At 38.4% G+C, this 19318-nt stretch overlaps 1 protein-coding gene across 16 annotated transcripts in view; it reads left to right on the top strand.

Annotated features, from left to right (window-relative positions):
* The window catches only part of PARD3 (par-3 family cell polarity regulator), a 692586-nt gene that overhangs the window by 470006 nt on the left and 203262 nt on the right, over positions 1–19318 (top strand). For 3 of the 16 annotated variants that reach the window (XM_081300377.1, XM_081300379.1, XM_081300378.1), the window contains exon 21: positions 3167–3285. The exons of the other annotated variants lie outside the window; for them this stretch is intronic. In XM_081300377.1, the coding sequence (XP_081156503.1) occupies positions 3167–3197 (31 nt within the window). In that variant the 3' untranslated portion in view covers positions 3198–3285. Of the gene's footprint in view, positions 1–3166; positions 3286–19318 lie in introns of those variants that run through there. 16 annotated transcript variants of the gene reach the window in all.

The raw sequence follows: 19318 nt of genomic DNA, 5'->3' as shown, positions 1-19318 counted from the left end.
TTAAAATTTAAGGAATTTGTGCTACTGTCTTCTTTAAATTAGAGAATAATAGATGGAAGGGAACCTCCTGTAAGAATGCAGCATAGTCACATTTCCAGGGCTCTCTTGAAGGCATATTGAAAACTAATGGCTTGTTAGTTTTCATTCATCAACCAACATTTATCTGGACTTGATATGATGTAATGGGTAAACAAACTTCCAGTCTTTTGGGATTACATTAATTATAAATCATCTTTGTCTGCAATTTGCAACTTCAATGGTAGACTTACAATTTGGGGCCAGAGGAGTAGGCTGTGGGCAAAATGTATATTGTTTTAAAGGGATGGTGAACACTTCCTGACCCTCTTTTTCTTAAATGGCCAGCAGAACATTATATGATATTTTCTCTAGTTCTAAATCCATAAACTTTACCTATAATCTGTAAAGAAAGTCAGCCTTGTAGTAAAAAAAAATTGACCCATTTATAACTTCAAAAACCTGTTTACTCTTGGGCTGGGGTTGTGGCTCAGAGGTAGAGTGCTTGCCTAGTATGCATGAGGCTAATATTTTTCCAGTATTTAACAATGGCTGGTAAGAAAATCATAGATATCTAAACTTCTCTGGATACTTGGAATCAGTGGTTTGCTAAAGTCAGCCCACATTTATTTATGAGAGCAGTTTTTATAAATTTTGCAAATCATTGTTAAGCCTAACCCTTATTTAAAATTAAGTAGATCGAATAAAAATCAGAAATAATTAATATTCAAAATTCATCATTTCCTAATTACTTTTACCATACTATGATCCCAGCTTCTGAGATGATCTACACCTGCTGTATGGGCATATGTTAATACTGCACACTGGTGATTACTGTCCTGCTCTTCCCAGCACTGTGTCCAGTGATGACATACTGGTAGCTTAAAATCAGCCATGGAGAAAGGATTTACACCAGGGAAGTCTATGAATTCTAGGAAACAGAACTTATCTCTCAGGAGAACAGCATGCTGCCACATGGTGGGGAATGGAAGAACTGAGCAGAGTCCCAGTATCTTGTCTAGAACCCTTGCTGGTGACTGCATTCTATCTGATCACAAGCCTCAGCCCTGTAGGACTAAAGTTTGCCAAACTGTGCTCCTTGAAAATGAATTTAGCATTATCTATTAAACATAAAAGAAGTTTTTTTTTCTTTCTTTTTTTGTTGGCTTGCAGTTCTGGCTTCCTAGCATTATTATATGTCATTACTATTTAAGTGTTGTTAGATTTTTAAAAACATTTTTAAACAGTCTTTCATACCTATTGGATCTGATTATTTGAGACCACCCCTCTAGTTGATTCTTTTTATGTTTTGTTCTTTTTAAAACAACATAGTCGAAGATAGTAAAATTTTAAAATTAGTTTCTTCCTTTCTCTTTGTTCTTTTGAGGAGAATAGGATATGATTTTCTTAGCAGTGGTGCTTTGAAATAGCTCAATCAAAAGGTGTATATGCATGAACGTTTCTTTCTATAGTTCATAAGAGGTGCTGCTATGATGGGCTGGGCAGGGACTAGGCAGTGGTGTGTCTGTGATTATTGTTTTTCTTTTGTGGTTCACATAACAAAAAGAAAAGTGTTACTTGCTTTAGATTTTGGGAGTCTAGCTTTCTAGATAAATGTGTCAGCGTATAAGCCTTTTCTCTTTAGTCGGCTTGACAAAGTCGTGTTTTCCTTCAAAACCAGGCTCACTCCTCCACTGCCCATCCTGTTTCTCTCATCATGTGCATGTACACACAGATGCATGCATGCACACGTACACACACACACACACACACACACACACACACACACACACTCATCCTGTTCCTACTTCTACAGGTTATCTGACATTCATTTTTTGTTAAATACAATGAGGGCCAAACAGAAAGACAATATTTTAAAAAAACTTACTAAAGGAAGTTAATGGTCCATTGAGGAGGTATTTTTAGTCATTGGCATATACAGATGGCATGGTTTTCTATTTCACACACTGAATGGTAGTCACAAAAATAACTTAATTATTGATAAATAGCTTTAGGAAAGAATGTTGTGACTCCTATGAATCCTTCTTCTGTGTATAAATTATGGAGTATATGAAGGGCAAAAGCTGCCTTAATGCAAGTTTTAAATCACAAATTTAAATATATAAGGAATCAAATAACAAATGCAAAGGGACGCATGTTTGTATTAATTTATCCTTGTACATATTGCATCTTCTTTGGCACACAAGGAACTCCCATTGCCTTAATTAAACTGGCTTTGTATCTAAGAAACCTGAGTGTACTTACAAACGGGTAAACATAACTTGTGAATGCAACCAGTCTGCATGTGAACCGTAGAGCAGGGGAAGGTCTGGAATTTTGAGTCTTTGTTCATTTTTGAGGCTCAGATGTGTGGCTATTCAAATTTCATACTATAAAATATTTCTGAGAATTCTGCCATTGTATGAGGTTGTCTGTGAAGAGGTAACTCAATATTTATTTTAGGTGAGGGAGATAGGTATAATGATTTAAATGTACATTTTTAAAGGAAAGCTAGAGCATTTTTAAGCACATGTTTTGGTCTTAGTTTTCATCGCCAAATAGAAATGATCAACATGATCATAAAATCCTGCCTTCTCAGATATTAAGACTTTTTAAAAATTATGAGCTTTTTTTTTTAAAAGCTTTAGAGTGAGTGCAATTTGAAACTGCTTTGGTATAAAATTGCAACTATTATCATTTGAATGTCAGAGAATTGCATGTACCCTGAAACTGAAGGTTTTTAGAAGTAACCTGTCTATGCTACAGGTTTATTCCTTGCTGTAGTCTGTATGTAGTAGTTAAGAACTGATTGCTGGGGGAAGCTAAAGCAAGAGTAAGGTTGCAATATTACCATTAAAACAGAACCTTACAGTTACGCATTCAAAATAATTCCCCTGGCCCCTGCCATATTGTTTTATTAAGTTCTGTAAGAGGAAATAGATAACTTGGTCTGAAACCTCATTTGGTTGAAATCAGATATACCTCTTTTAAAGATGTAATCATTTTCAGAATATAAGGAACATGCTCAGGTATTATAACTTCACTACTATTTGGGTGGCACATCTCAGGTTTGAGAGAATAGCAAACACGTGTTATTTTTGCTTCCTTACTCGTGCTTACTAACTGTGTCTGTACCGTGTTTCTCGTTTAGCCTTGCCAAACTGAAGCCTGAGAAGAGATGAACAACAAACCAGATTCAAAAATGTCATGAGCAGCACGTGTTACACAGTTGTTTTTTTTAAAACAAACAATAAATTTACTTTCAATGAATTTTGTTGACGAATTTTGTTTACGACATCAGCAGTTTTGATGGTTTGGTAATTTCCATATTAATCAATTTGGAACTTTTTTATCATGATTTCAAGCTTGGGGGTTTAAATGACTGCTTCAAAAGGCAGAGACAAGTTTTTTTCCTATGTATTTTAAGTCAGCCCCTTAAAATCATATCTTAGTGGAAAACCATAGTCCTGGCTGCTGGCGTATTCAGAAATCATCAGCATACACCATTTGGATGTCAGAACCAGTGCTTCCAAGATTATTCAAAGTATCACCACTGGTTTGGTTTCCTGTGTAACATGGTGGCTTGGGAATACAGACAGGCAGAGAATGAACAGGATAGAGGCAATGAGATATGTGGGTTGCAGAGGTCACCCATCCAGGTTGAAAGGCAAGAGAACACAGATCAGTGACCAAATGGTCCAGTCTGAAGGCATCTTTTTTGACCAAATTTATTCCCTCTATGCATTATAAAGTTTAGACAAAAAACAAGGGGTTGAGAAAATAAATTTCTTTGTTCTGGGATGGCTGAACCAGCAACTTCTGCCAGTGCATAAAAGTAGAGCTACTTTGGCAAATAGTAATCCCAAGGTCTGCTGAGACTGTAAGTCATGAAGTGCACCCTCTTTTATGGATATTTCTGGAAAGAGTCTGCCTGACCAAGTGTTTCAATTTCACATCCAAAGGCTAGTTACTATAGGTAGAGTTTAGACTACCCTTACTGTGGGAGAAAGTTCCCTGCCTTGGAAGAAGCCATAATTCACAATCCCTCCATTATTCGTGGCCCCTTGGGATTTCAAAGACTTTCTAGTTAGCTCTGTTTCCTGAGAATGTTAGCATCCTAATTAAAAATAAATGTGAAAAAGAAAACCATTTAATAAAGGGTCTTATGGAATTGGGCTGAGTGTGTGTGAGAAGGATTTAACTCAGTTCAGACTGGGCCGTGGTTTGCAGTCCCACCCTCATCCCACTCCGTTGTGGGGAAAATCCTCACCTCACCTGTATTCAAAGGAGATACACATGAATTTGCTCATGTCAGAAATATCAGGACCTGGAGTTCTTTATGACTTGGATATAATTTCCATGTAGGTTAATGTGGCCAGTTTCACATTGGTAAGATTGAATGGCATCCTATGCAATCTGCTGGGGATATCAGGAATGCAGTTAAAATAAGCATGTAGAAGACTATGCCTCTCTAAATGAAACCAAAGGGCAGTACTTTGTAATGAAGAAAGAACTCTAAGTAAATTTTGCATAATTTCATTTGTCTTCTTATTTGTTACCTGGACAAAGCATAGCTCTGTTTGATAAATGCCCATCCTGGGACGTTTCCTTGGACTATGTTTTGAATTTGTAAATCCCAAGGGCTTAATGTATGCATCTTTTGATTTGAATCGAAACGGAGGTCCCCCCCCCCAACACACACACCCTTTTTTCTAACACTGGAAAATAAGTGTCAGACTGACCTGATAGCAAAGACAAGTTCTGGGAGAGCTGATATCATATTTTCAAGTATGCTCTTCCTTGTTAGCACTTTTAAATAGAGACCCCCTGACATCTAGAGCACGGAAGCTGACTGCAAAGGACGCCAGAGGAGGCACAGAGCATGACGGCTGCGTCTTTCTAAGACCTTTTCTGACGTTCTTTAACGTTTCTTTTCCTCAGGCCTGTGGCGTGAATATAGAAGGCAAGTGTCAAGGATGACACTTGCTTTATAGTCTCTGTAAAGCAAACCTTTTCGTAAAAGAAATTTTTGACAGTTCCAAGATGCTAAGTCAATTTCAATTCCAGATTGTGTAGAAATGGAATCTTTTTTATTTCCCTGCAATTGATGTGAAAATTGAAGGCTAGTGACTATTCAGTTTCTAATAACATAGGGTAAATAAATACTATCACACCGTTGAAAAATGTACTAGAAGACAGGCTTAGCTAGTGACATTCACCATGACATATAATGGAGATACTCTTTCTAAATGTTTTTATTTGTTACCATTAGAGGCCCTCTCTTTTTTACATTAAATATGATGGATCAAATACACATTATTCCAAAATATATTTTTAGCAAGCCACAAATTATTATATAAAAGTAATCACTTTACCCTTTCAGTCTTTTTCAGAATTCCTTGGGGGAGTGACCTCTGACATAATTGAATGTTGGGTGGTTTTCTTCTGACCTATGTTTATTAATAGCCAATTTAGAAACAAGAGAGTAAAATCAGATTAAATTTCAGATCACAGTGACATAACCATGTCTGCTGTTGACCTTTCCTCTTGTATTTTGTTTTATTTTTAATCCATGTTCTGAGCTAACACTAGGCCCCTGAAAGCCCTGCTGATCCTCTTCCTTGTTTCTACCTCAGCAATCCCTTCTTCACTCTCCTTCATCATCAGTGATTGCTCTTTGCTACTGGATCAACCACAGCATCCTACACCCCACCATTATTTTCCCCCTTGTAGAGAAAAAAAAAAATTCCCCTTCCAATTATGATCTCATTTTCTCTCCTCCATTTCGCAGCAAACCCTTGGGTGCCTTTCTGTTTGTTCTATTTTCTTATTCACTCTTGAACTCCCTTCAGTGAGTCCTTCATCCTGTCTCTGCTCCACAAAGCCTGCTCCTGTCCAGGTCTCTGATGGCCTCTGCATTGGCAAATCTGTGTCTGTCCTTCCCCCTCCTTTCATCGACAGACGTGCTCCTTATGTTGATCATTCTTCTTCTCTGGGATACCTCTACTGGGGATTCCTTTCCTTCCCTGCCCACTCCATTTGGGTCTTCCTGAGTAATTCTGTTTCATGTTCTGCTCAATCTTTAGTTCCCTCCTCCTCTTCTTTGCTCAATAGCACAATTTTGATATGCTCAGAAACAGAACCTTAGGGCTCTAAATACAGTCTATAGGCAGATGACTCCCACGTTCTCATCTCCTGCCTGTGTATCCTCTTCAAGCTCTAGATCTCTGAAACTAGTCATCTTCTTGACATTCTCATGAATGTTGACCGGATAGCTGAAACATTATGCACACCCACCTGAGTCCTGGATAGTCCCTGAGATTTTCTCTTTCATCTTTCCTGTCTCAGATAATAGCAGACTTGCTTATTCAGTTGGTTAAACCTTAGAATAATTCTTGACTGTTGTTTTTTCCTTATACCATATATTTGATTTGTCAATGTACAAAAGCAAAACTCATTTGGTCTGTTTTCAACCACTATCTATAATCCTAGGATGTTTTACTCTCCACCTTGCTGACATAGTGACTGCTAATGACCAACATTATCCAACAAAGATCAGAAGTGTGGGCCAAGAAATGACAATGGACAACCCTCTATATTAACTGCAAGAGGGGGAATGGAGAACCCCTAATACAGCAAGTAGGAATATTTTAGTCCAAGCCCCCAGCCTGTTCTCTTCCCAGTTTGGTCAGTAGCCCTTCAACTGTGCTCCCTGCTGCCACTGCCCCCCTCCCCCAGCCCCAGCTATTTCTTAACACTACAGCCCAAAGTCACACTGTGTCCTCCTCTCTCCAACCCCCACTCCCCAAAGCCTTCCAAGTCACTCAGATTAAAAGTGAAAACCTTAAGTCGTCTGCTGCAAGCCACAGGATCCCCCTACCACACCCTTTCGGACCCCATTCCCACTACCTTCTAATTTGCTGCCTTTCTCTGGCAACACTGGCCTCCTCTTCCTTGAACCTGCCCAGTCCACTAGAGCCTTTGCCCTTGCTCACACCTCTACCTGGAGTATTCTTTTCTAAGATATCCCTGGGTTCACTGTCATTTTTTAACATCTTTATTCAAGTATCAGCTTATCAGGGGGATCAATCCAGAATTGCAAATTGCACTCCCTGCCACCATTGTGTTCACACTTTGGGACATTATTTTTCTCATTTACCCTAAGTAAGAGATGATGTATGTGTCCACTTACTTGGTTTACTACTAAATTGACAACTGCAGCAAGTGGTATCCCTTTTCTTTTTCCCAGCTCTATCCCTCGCAGACTGGTGCATAATCAGTACCCAGTAAATGCAGCAGATGCTGGTGGTTTGAACTTATTCATTGACCTCTCTGGAGTCTTAGAAAGCAGCTCTGTTCCTCTGACTGGGCTTCTTGGAAATGCCTGCAAATAACCCCACCTCAGAGTATCTGTCAGCCAATGGTTGACATGAAAGCCAGTGTAAATGTATCCCAGTCCTCATGGCCCTTAAAGTGCCAGGCCATGAATTCTACATCCTTAGCCTAGAAAAGGGTCATCCTCAGACCAGGAGCATGACAGAACCCAGGAGCCTGGCAAAAAGCAGAATCAGGGCTGGGGTTGTAGCTCAGTGGTAAAGCGCTTGCCTCGCACGTGTGAGGCCCTAGGTTTGATTCTCAGCACTGCGTATAAGTAAATCAATAAAATAAAAGTCCATCGACAACCAAATAAATTAAATAAATGAAAGAATCCAGGCCCTACCCCAGACTTGCCGATTCAGTGCTAAGTAACAATGCCCTATGAGTGTTTTCCATGGACTCAGCATATCGGGGTCTAGGAGATGAGGTCAGCTGGGGTAAGATTCTGTCTCTAAAAGAAGTCAGAATGCTGCTCTTACTCCTGTGTAAGTTGGTAAAAGTGTGAGTTGGTATAAGGCTCTGAAGCCATAGGCATGGGCAGCTCACCTGCCACCTCTGCCTTACCAACAGGGGGCACTCGACAGCTTTCTCTTTCTCCTGCTGGCCTGGGATCCACAGTCTGCTGAGGCATGTGGGGCCAGCCCCCTCCTGCGGCTTGGAATCTTCTGATGCACTCCTAAATGAAGTGTGGACTGACAGGGTGATGACAACCTCACCTCCTTAGTTTCTCCTTCCATAACATTTATGATATTTATATTGTAACATACATTCTCTTTCTCTCATAACAGTTTCAGTCTTTAGAAAAGAGAAACTTTACTTTCTCTATTCGTACACAGTAACAGAGATTTTGAAATGATCTGATTTAACTACTTACTATATTCCAGCCTTCCAGTTAATTTTATAGCTCTGTCCATTATCACTTTGTAGCCCACGCTTCTGATTTTGTTGGGTGACATGGCGATCATAATGACTCCTAAGAAGAAAAAGCATTCCTCATGTAGCTTACTACATCTCACAGTAAGCATTCATTGCATGTTGATACCGGTAGACACTCTGCTAAGAACATTGTTTTTCATAATCCATTTAATCCTCCAAAGTCCTATTTTTAGCCTTATTTTATGGATATAGAATCTAAAAAAGAGTGAAATAACTTACCAAGGTCACACCATAATTGAAGGGTAGAGCTACATTGAATTTGAATACTGGTCAAACTCTGGGGCTGGGTTCCTGAGCACTATGCAGAACCCGCTGAGCCTTCTTGGTCCCTTCCCCCAAATCTACAGGAGCCAAGATTGTTATGAAAGTCACCAGGGGATGTGGCACTGCTGTTGTGCAAGCTGTGATAAAACAGATTCTTATTGTTTCCTTAGACATGTGAAGTTAGTATTTTTTGTTCCTACTTTGATTCTGAAGCCTTCTCTTTCTGTGGTTCTTTCTCACCCCTGAATTATTCTTATTTATTTATTTATTTGTTTGTTTGTTTATTTATTTATTTATTTTTGCAGAGCTGGGGTGGAACCCAAGAGCATCATGCATTCTACACAAGTGCTCTACCACTGAACTACACTCTAGCCCTTCCAGATTATTGTTTTTTGGTATCGGGGATTGAACTCAGGGACATTTAACCACTGATTTACATCTCCAGCCCTTTTTTGTATTTTAGAGACAGGGTTTCACCGAGTTGCTTAGACCTTGCTAAATTGCTGAGGCTGGCTTTGAACTCGCCATCTTCCTGTCTCTGCTTCCCAAGCTGTTGGCATTACAGCTGTGTGCCATGGAGCCCGGCTGGAAACTATTCTTAAGGATTTTATTACTAGTTCAGAAATTACCAATTGCCATATCCCTCCTCCCCTTAACTTACCGTACTATATATGATAGCAGAGGTCCTACTCCGGAATACTAATGATGATGATTAAAAAAAAAAAAAAGCCTCTCTTCCCACTCTTTCAAGGTGGCCTTATTCAGTCCTATAACTGCTCTTTTCCTGTTTTCATATCTCACTTATCCTTTTCTTACTTTGTGACTTCTTGAATCTAGATTTTCTACCACCACTGCCCTCTCTTTTATTTTTCCCTATTAAATAAGTGTGAGGTCACTTCCTCAGAATGTTTCTAGTCATGACCTGCTTGACAATTGCCTGGGAGGTTTCCAGCATCTTCCTGTCCACCTTTAACATGTCCTGGCAGGGCTGCCCAGACCCCAACACTGCCTGATCCTTGACCACCCACAAGTCACAGCTTTGCCCCTCAGCTGTTGGGATGAGAGTCTCTTGCCTCAGACCTGTCTGGCATCCTCAAACTAGCCTTTTTCAAGTTTTTGCTAACTGCTTTGTGCAGGGAAAATAAACTTTTAAGCGAATTCCTGCTTTTCCTCGTTGATGTTCACCATTAGGAAAGCATCCCAAGTTGAACTTTAGATTCCCTACCATTTCAAGTTTGTTTTATTTCTTTCTTTAAAGTTTTTATTTTAGTTTTGTATGTAGTGCTAAAAAACATTTCTTTGAGAAAACGAAAATGATGATGTCTAATTTAGCTCATAGGCTGATTCTGGAAGAGTTAGTTTTAAGACATTAAACTTTAGACCAAGTGTGAACCGGTTCTTTGAGGGACTGATGATTTTCCTTTGATACTCTCTCAAGAGCACAGCAGCATCAGCTGCCTGTTGTTGCTTGAAGCAGTGGCAAAGCATTGATGATCATTTATTCAGAATACTCTGCTGCCACCTGAGCTGTCCTAGCCACAACATGGGAAGGGTGATTGCCCTTTAATAAAGTTGGCTTGAAGTGCCTCCCCATTCAGGTATATATGTTTGCAAATGAGCAGTAAATCTACTAATGAACAATCAAATTTCAGCCCTTGATTAGTGTCTTATTAAAGACTAACTTTTACTGCTCCTTTGCAAGTTGGCAGAGACAAGCTACAGATAGGAAGTTGAGGCAGCCTTTAGCTTGTGAAGTGTTGTCTGATTCAGTGCATAACCCAGATACGTGCTTCTGGCAGGAAAGGCCCAGCTACCTGTTGCAGGGCTAAGTTTGGGCTTTCAGCTCTGATTGCTTCTTAAGAGATAAGCTTCATTGTACATCCAGTCCCTGCTTCTCTGTCTCACCCTGTCAGCTGTAGTGCTATGTGACTCTGAAATAAGTACAGCAGATAGATGCATCCACAGAACATTTTGCCTGCCTTGCACAAAAAAAAAAAAAAAAAAAAATCACCTGGCCAGTAAAATATATTCTGAGCATTTTACCACTCACCTGGCAAAAACTGTTTTTAATGATGAGCCAGGTGGATTTATTGTTGTTTTCTTTAAGCCTAGATTTAGAGTGTGTGTGATGTTTTTAGTAAGTGGGAAGTAAAACCACTTCTTACATTCAACAGATATCTACAAGTCGACCCACTGCATCTGGGCACTGTGGCATGGGTCAGGGATTTAGTTAGAGGTGACAGGCACTGGTCTATTGATAAGCATGCCCTGCTCCAGGGAGACTTGAGAAAGGTGGATGTGGAAATTCTTCTGAGAACTTACAGCAAGTGGACCTAGATCTGGCTAGAGAGACTGTTCCTTTCCAGAAAATGACTTTAAAACTGAGATTCCCAAAGATGTTTTGAATTCTCTCTCTGAAGGAAATATTGAAAGAAAGGAGTCTTTTACATCAGTGAGATTCAAACTTTTTTTTAAAAAAAATATGCAGAGTAAGAAAAATGTTCTTACCTTGCAACCTAGTGAATGTGCAACACACACCAGTAACTAAAATAAAAATTTCACAGAATACTTGCTCTTCTGTACGTAAGGCACTATGTTGTATTTTGTTAACAGGCAGTGTAGCATAGTGGTTCAGAGCTTGCATTCTGAAGTTAGATTGCTTGAGTTAAAATCCCAGCTATATGGTCACCCTTGAATCTTGGACACATTGATTAACCTCTTTGTGCTTTACTCATCTCAGTAGAATATGCATACCAACTACCTCTTAGAGTTGTTTTGAACCTAGAATTAGCATAGAAAATCATTTTAGGACTGCTGCTGGTACTGAGCAATCATTAGGTAGATATGACCTACTTTTGCTGCTGTTATTCTTTATTGATTTAAAAATGCTAGGCGAGTACCAACAAATCAACTTTTACGTCTTAGCATGTTCCACCAGACAATTTGAAAAAAAAAATAGTTTGATGGTGGTAATCATCTAGTGACCTTGGAGAGGCAGAATGGCTTTTCATAAATAACCCAGGAATATGTCCTAAGGACCATGGTTAAACATTCAAGAGAACGGCTTGATAAAATAATAAATTTTTAGAAAATTCAGAGATGCCCCTCACCACACCGCATAGTGTGAACTAAAGGGCAGGAATCTGGTGAGGCTGGGAATTCTGTTAGGTGGCTGTTGCAGTAGCGGCCACACATGGCGGCCATAGGGACAGAGTGGAATTCGGTTGTTTAATTAAATGTAGGAAGAGAAACAAGGGAGAAGAACAGTAAGAAATCTCACAGTTTTGGCCTGACCAACTGGGTGGATAGTCACACACTGACTGAAAGACACTGGAGGATGATCAGTGTGAAACAAAGGTGACGGGGTGAGTCTTGTGGCTGTGATAGGTCTAAATGGAGTTGCCTGATGAGTCGATGAGAGACTCCAGACAGATAAAGCGATTCTTGAAATCATAGCAGTATGCATGAAGGGGACCTGCCTGGGAAGTAGGGAGGAATAGCAGGTGAAGCCCATGAATATGAGGCCCCTACAAATATGGGGGCCAGAACAGGTCAGGTATTGGGACTATGGAGGGAGGCAATGGTGACAGGAGTGGATGTTGCAGAGAGAAGAGGAAAACCAGGAGTGTGGTCATAACAGCCATTAGAACAAGGGTGCTGGTTTTTGTTTTTTGGGTTTTTTTTTTTTACTAGGATGATGTAGTCAATAGTACTCCTGCTGAGAGCGCAAAACCTGCTCCTGGCCTTGGCTGTGTGAGAGTGATTAGTCAGTGGTGCCACTGAGCCTGCTTTGAGTGGTTGCCCACTGCTGAGTAATAGTGTCAGTGTTTCTCTACAGTGCCAGTGTAGACAGTCTCTTAGGCCTATGTTTGTTCCAAGTTAAGAACATCTTATACTAGTTAATTAATTTAAGAAGTAAAGTTTTTTTCCCCAACATTTCCTACACAAACAGACACAAAATCAGGGCCAAATTTCTATTACTGTTTGAGCAATAGAAATGAGATTTTAAATGGCATATTAATTCCAATGCAGATTTTGACGAAGGATTGTAGAATTTAGGTTATAAAGAATATATTTCAAGTGAACTATTACCAAAATACACCTTGGTAGCAAAAATAAATGTAATAACTTGTTTTGTTGACTGTGGATCATGTCTTACTTTCAGGGGTGATATAATGTATCCTTTTGCTTTGTTTTCTTTTCTCTTTTATGTCAGCAGTTGTGCTATTGTTCAGCATGTGACCTTCCCTTCCCCAGTGGCAGGTGTAAGTTAAGGGCCCTGATGTCATTAGACTCTAAATCAGCTGCATTGTTCTGAACTTCCCTCATGTTTATACAACAAAAATATTTAGGTCAGATAAATACCTTGCTTTATCAAAGTGTCAATATTAGATTTATCTTTTTTGAAAGCCATTTCTGAAAAAGTGTGCCATGATGGTGGCATAAGCCTGTGATCCCGGCAACTTGGAAGGCTAAGGTAGGAGAATTGCAAATTCAAGGCCAGCCTCAGCAACTTAGTGAGACTCTTAGAAACTTAATGAGACCCTATCTTAAAATGAAAAATAAAAAGGGTTGGGGATTTGGGGATGTAGCTAAGTGGTAGAGCTCCCCTGGGTTCAATTCCTAGTACTAAAAAAAAAAAAAAAAAAAAAAAAAAAAGAGGAAAATCGTGATAGTTAAGCACTATGTAATCAGAGTTCTGGGACTGGGAGTGTTGCTCAGTGGTAGAGCACTTACCTAGCATGCACAAGGCCCTGAGTTTGATCCTTGGTGCTGTAATAAATAAAAATACAAATCAGTACTTACATTCTTAGACTATTTTCTCAGGATTCATGAATGCTTCTTTTCATTGGACCTCAAAAAGTCATAATAAACTATGATTTGCAGATATCTTTCTTTTTCATGGCCACAGTGTTTGTTTTGTATCCTGCCCAAGGAAATAGTAGAGTTCTTGCTATATTCAAAATATTGATGCTTTATATACTGTTCAAATTGGTACATTGAACATGTTCATGATTTTAGCTTGTTGGCTTTTTCTAAAGGGCTCCATGGGTGTGTTCTTCCTACATGAAACTTTTTAAACACCTTTAATTATTTTCTACTTGCATTTTTAATTTCACAAATCATCCTTTGTATATGTACTTTATTGTTGATACATTGGAAATCTTAATAGTTTTCTGTCTGGAAATGTGTTTTCCATACAAGTAATAGAGTTCTTATGTATTTCTTTTTGTGACACAATTTTGATTTCTTTTTTTTCCAGTAGTAAAATATTATGAACTACTGTATTATTTTTGAAAAGTTATAAAATGTAACTATCTTGTTTGGTAATAGATAACATTGTAGTCTTTAAATGGGTTTCTACTAAGGTTTTAGATCTTTCTTCTCAATTTTAATAAACAAGTAGAAAACATACTATGTTTTTTCCTATGCAACTCTTCTGAAAAGTTTCTACCTTCTAATATAATTTTATCTATTCAGATGTTACTGTCTTATATTCTCAAAGTTCTTTTACTCACCAAGCTGTCTATTTAGAATGACAGCTTGAACTCCTTTGAACATTATTTTTCTTGTGAGATGTAAGTCCTGTAAGTCACTAATGCAGAATTTTCATATCATTTCCATTTAGTATAGTCAGCATTGGAAAAGGACGTTTTCTTTTAGAACTATATTCCACCATTATGTATCCATGCAGCTGATGGGGTGCCTAATTAGAGAGAAAACACTTATTAACAACCAAGATAATAGAAGGGTAGGCAGTGGTCTGTACTCATCAAATGGTAAGTACCCAAATAGCATCAGCAACAATGAGGAGAAAATGAAAATCACTTCTGACTCATGGCCTGTTGTCTTCAATACTGAGAGTGCTCGTCAGCTGGAAGGGCAGCTCTGGGCTGAATAGATGGGGTTTCACAGTGGTGGTTATTTTCAGTTGTTTCAATTAATTCCGCTCTTACACCCTTGGAAGGCTATTGGCTCTTCCCTGCCCTCTGTTTGCCACCCTAGGTTGACTTTTAGGGCAACATCTTGAGGAGAAAATTAGTTGCCAGGAACTATGGGACTGAGCCAGTGAGGTAGTGACCTGAAAATAGGATCATTTACAGAGATGCTATAAAGAAACGCTCTTTTACTGGGAGGCCGAATATGTGAAAAGAGACACTCCTCCTTGTCTCCTTATCTCCATGACTGTATCTGTGAGCATTTCAGTTGTAGTACCAACAGGCAAAACTGCAACTTAAGCAGACTAGGATTTCTCTTATTTTGGATTGTTATCAGTGTCGCTACCTCCTTTTTATTCAACCATCATTAATATATATTTCAATATTTGTTATTGTAGTAAAATACACTTGGCATAATATTTGTCATCTTAATCATTTTAAAATGTGTATGTTCACATTGTTGTACTCTTTCATCTAGCAAAAGTGATACTCTGTACCCATAAAACTGACCCCCCTTTTCCCTCTTCTCCCACCCCTGGAGACCACCATTTTACTTTCTGTCTCTATGAATTTGACTACTCTAGCTGCCTCATGAAAGGGAAATCAAACAGTATTTATCTTTTTGTCACTGGTTGATTTCATTTAGTATGATATCTTATATTTAGCACATTAGAATGTCCTTTTAAGGTTGAAGAATAATCTGTGGTATGTATACACCACATTTTGTTTCTCAGTTCATCCATCTTTGGACACTAGGTTATTACAAATAATGCTGCTTTAACTATGACTGTCTTAACACATTTCTGTCTTCAGTGTCACTTCATGGTTATAACTCTAGCCATCTTGTCAGTATTCTCAGCAGGAAGGAGGAGGAATGGGAAAAAAAAAGTCAGCCTCATTCTGTAAATCCTTCTTATCAATTTCTGTGAACAAGAAATTTAAGACTAACAGTCATAATAAAATTGATACTATTTATTAAGTGCTTGTATGTGCCAGCATACAGTGATGTATAATTAATTTAATCCTCACAATACACCTATAAGGATAGTTGCATTTGACCAAAGAGTAAACTGAGACTGAAAGAGATTAAACCAGTGAGTCAAAAGGCTGTTTTGTCATGGAGCTGCCAAGAGGTGAGGTAAAGATGTGAACCCAGGATTCTGGCTAAATAAAGTCTATGCTCTTGACAAATGTCTTCCATCTTTTGCTCCTGTTTCCAGTGGGGCCTGGAAAATGTCATTTTATCTCAATGAAATGTATCTTCTTGCTCAATCAAATCAAGATTCTGATGGAAGGAGGAAGAGGAGATTAAATATTGGCTAGCACTAAGAGAATCTGCTGTGGATCACCTACTGCTAAGAACTCTTCTTTTTACCTCATGGTTCCTATAGCATGGCTTCAGGCCTCTGAAGCCACAGCTACCTCATAGCTCCAGTTTGCCATCCACCCTTACTCCATTGTGTTAGGCAAAACTAACCACTGCTGGACAGATCATTTTGGTTTAAACAAAGGACAGGGAAAAGACCACACATGGTGGCAAACATTATATCTATCACATAAATGGTCATGATCTACCAAATGTAGGGGGCCTGGAGTAGCTACCTGGAAATGGAGACAGGATGGATATATAAATACAATTGTTAGAGAATACTGTCCATTATATATGGTTTCAAACATAATAGCTTTTAATCATTGTTAGTACTTTTTAAAAAATAGATAGTATTTTTATTATTATTTAGTAGTGCTATTTGTAACCCATGTTTTTCTGATTTGGAGTGACGGGATCTTAATCATGGTATTTTGATTGTTCTGACTGACTTTGGTACCTTATGGATATGTCTCATAATATTTCACATTCCAGCATGCTAGATCATGTTTTGTGTTTCAGTGCCAAATCTTGTCTTTCAGATTTAGATGGTCATCTGTATTCAACTCTAACAATCTCAATACAAAGAGACTTTCGTCCTTAGTATTTAGCAGTAATCATGAAATATATGCATCTTTTAGGGGTAAAAAACTATATGTCTACTACTGTCTCTTCACTCCTTTTAGCTTATTCTTTGTAAATAATGAACGCATTGTCTTAAATCCTAGTCAAGTCATTCTCAGTTTCCAGAATTTTGCCCCCTATGGGTGTTTGTCAATGTCTAGTTACTTCTTTGTCATAAATAGGGAAGGGGTGCTATTGGAATCTAATAGCTATGGATGCTGCTAAATTTTTTTGATGTATAAGAGAGTCTGCCTTTGCATGGGATTATCTTGCCCCAAATTACAGTAGTGCAAATGTTGACAAACTACTGCTGCCCAATCTCAGCTGATATGGATAACTTGGAACTGAGTTGTGGATCTTCAGATGTTACCCCAATGCTTTGGTAGTTTTATGTCTGATCATTTCACACATATTTATTAGCAGTATGAACTGTTATTCTGTGTTGAGGAATAGCATACCAAGCATTTTGATGGATGTTTGGAGGTCAGAATTTTATTTACCACTTTCAAAGTTATTTACAGTCTAGTTTGTTGTAGATCACTTAATGTTCTTTGGCAGAGATTGGAATTCCAGGCCAGTGCACAGATCAACAAGTTCTATAATTGTTAAACAATTTAGTCAAATAAGGAAGAAGGTGGTAGTTTGACATTTTGTCGAATATCACATTCCCTTTCACATGAGGGGCATGTTAGTGGGAGATGAGTCAGTAAACACATCTCCTTGTTCTTACCCCTTGTTGCTCCATCCCAGGAACCATGCCAGGATTCTGGATCTTAGTTCCCAGCTGGGTTCTTAACCCCAGCTGAGTCATTGGTAACAACCAGTATTATGCATCCTGGTAAGGAGAAAGCACAGACCAGGACAGTGTAGAAACTTGCTTGGGGAAGAACTGCTGCTCTCATCAGGTGTCCCAAGACCAGGACATGCTGCAAGGACATAGGTTTCTCAGCCAAATATTCCCTTGCTCTTTAAGAGGGTGGTGTGATTTGAGTAGACAGTGGGCATCTGCACCTGGGTTTGGGGACCTGTTCTTGCCAATTTGCCACAGCATTGGCCTTTGGGGCCTTGGAAAGCACATCAGCTCCTGAAAGTAGAATCTGAGTATGCAAATCAAGTTAACTATAAAAAACAAAAATCTTCACCTCTTAATTTACTCTGTAGAGAGCCTTCTCTAAGAAATGTGAATCAACAGAAATTGTTTCCTATAATCGACAGAAAAAAAGTGCTGACTTCTTAACTTTATAGATAATGAGATCTTTGGGGAAGTTTTCATCTTTCGAAGTTTCCAGGAGCTATATGAAAAGTCTGAGACTTTTTTTTTTTTCTGTTGAAACTTCAATGGCCATATTATCTTTCTTTGTGACTTTCGCCTGCTCTATAAACATATAAGAGTAAGAAGCCATTTGAAAGTGTTTCAGCTTCAACTAACATATCTTTTTGTATCAGCAGTTCAAACATGTAATTTGATTCACAGTGCCTATTTAACTGAGGGTGAATATTCCTAACTAGAAAATTTTAAAAAGATACTCTTACCTTGTGCATATATTTGTGAAGTGTCATGAGCCTTTTGAACCTGGATACCGGTTTGAGTATCAGATAGGCAGATGGCAATGGGAATTATTAGGATTATCTTTGTTACTAAATACTCCTTATTCTTTGTCGTACAGAAAAAGGTGTGTAGTAAAATATCACTCTACCTTTTTTATTATTATTATTAATTTTTTTTTTTTTGCTTTCAAGTGTCCTTTTAAATGGATGTGTTTTTGTGACTTGGGTCTCATTAGCATTTCTTGTGGGGACTGCCTTCAGGGCAGGACCACTTACTAAATTGTTCTGATGTCTTAGGAGAAGGAAAACCATGGAAACCAGATGTAGGGTATGATTATTTGCCTCTGACCTGGCAAAGTGTTGGGTTTAACAAAAGAAGCTTAATAGAAATGCTCAAATTGACCCTTCTCATCACTTGTGCTGCTTCGAGCTCAATCAATCTCTCATTATTATCAGAGTTATTCGAGCAAAGGCAGCAGCGATAGTATTTTTCATAATCACTCCTTGAGCCAAATGTAATTTGCAATTTGTAGTATTGTATTATGAAACAATAATGCATTAAAATGAACAGAGCAAGAATTAGGAGTATGGTGGTAAAGTAAAGGATCCAGAGAAGAAGTCGAATGAAAGGCACTCTCCAAATCATTTTAAGTGGACATGGCTGATTTCATTTCCAAATTAAGCATTTAAAAAAAATCAGAATCATGTGTTGTTTTTGCTGTGTGTAAGTACACATGAATGTATATGTGTGTGTGTGTATGTATATATTGTAATAAAGTCAGTGTAGTTAGGGAAGAAAGAAAATATAATTTGCATGTTATTTGCATTCGGATGTTAGGGGTTATGGGGTTAGTGTGGTTTGATTACCTGTGTGGATATAATTTGGAAAAAATGGTAAGGTATGGCAAGCCTTATAAAAACCTGGTATAGAACAGTAATTAGTAATTGACCTCTTTTCACAAAGAGGGAATTTATTTGCCCCAGAAATCATGTCATGTGATCTGTAAACGGATACCTGAAAAGCTTCAACATCATAATTAAAGTACGCTTCTACTCATTTTACTAGGATGCTTCCAAGTATAGATTGCAAATATTATTTCAGTCATTTGTGTATTTGTCTTTGTGTTTGGAAGGATTACTGTGCATGATCTCCCCCTTTTAAGTTTTTCTGATTCTCTGACTTCTTGTTTCTTTCCTTCTTTTAGATATTTGGAATTTACAATGATTCTTAGAAAGTCAAAGTTGATTC

Source organism: Spermophilus citellus (genome assembly GCF_964194105.1).
Source record: "Spermophilus citellus genome assembly, chromosome: 6".
NCBI classification, from domain to species: domain Eukaryota; kingdom Metazoa; phylum Chordata; class Mammalia; order Rodentia; family Sciuridae; genus Spermophilus; species Spermophilus citellus.
The sequence above is the reverse complement of the archived record's forward strand: the minus strand, read 5'-3'. Positions and strand labels throughout refer to the sequence as shown.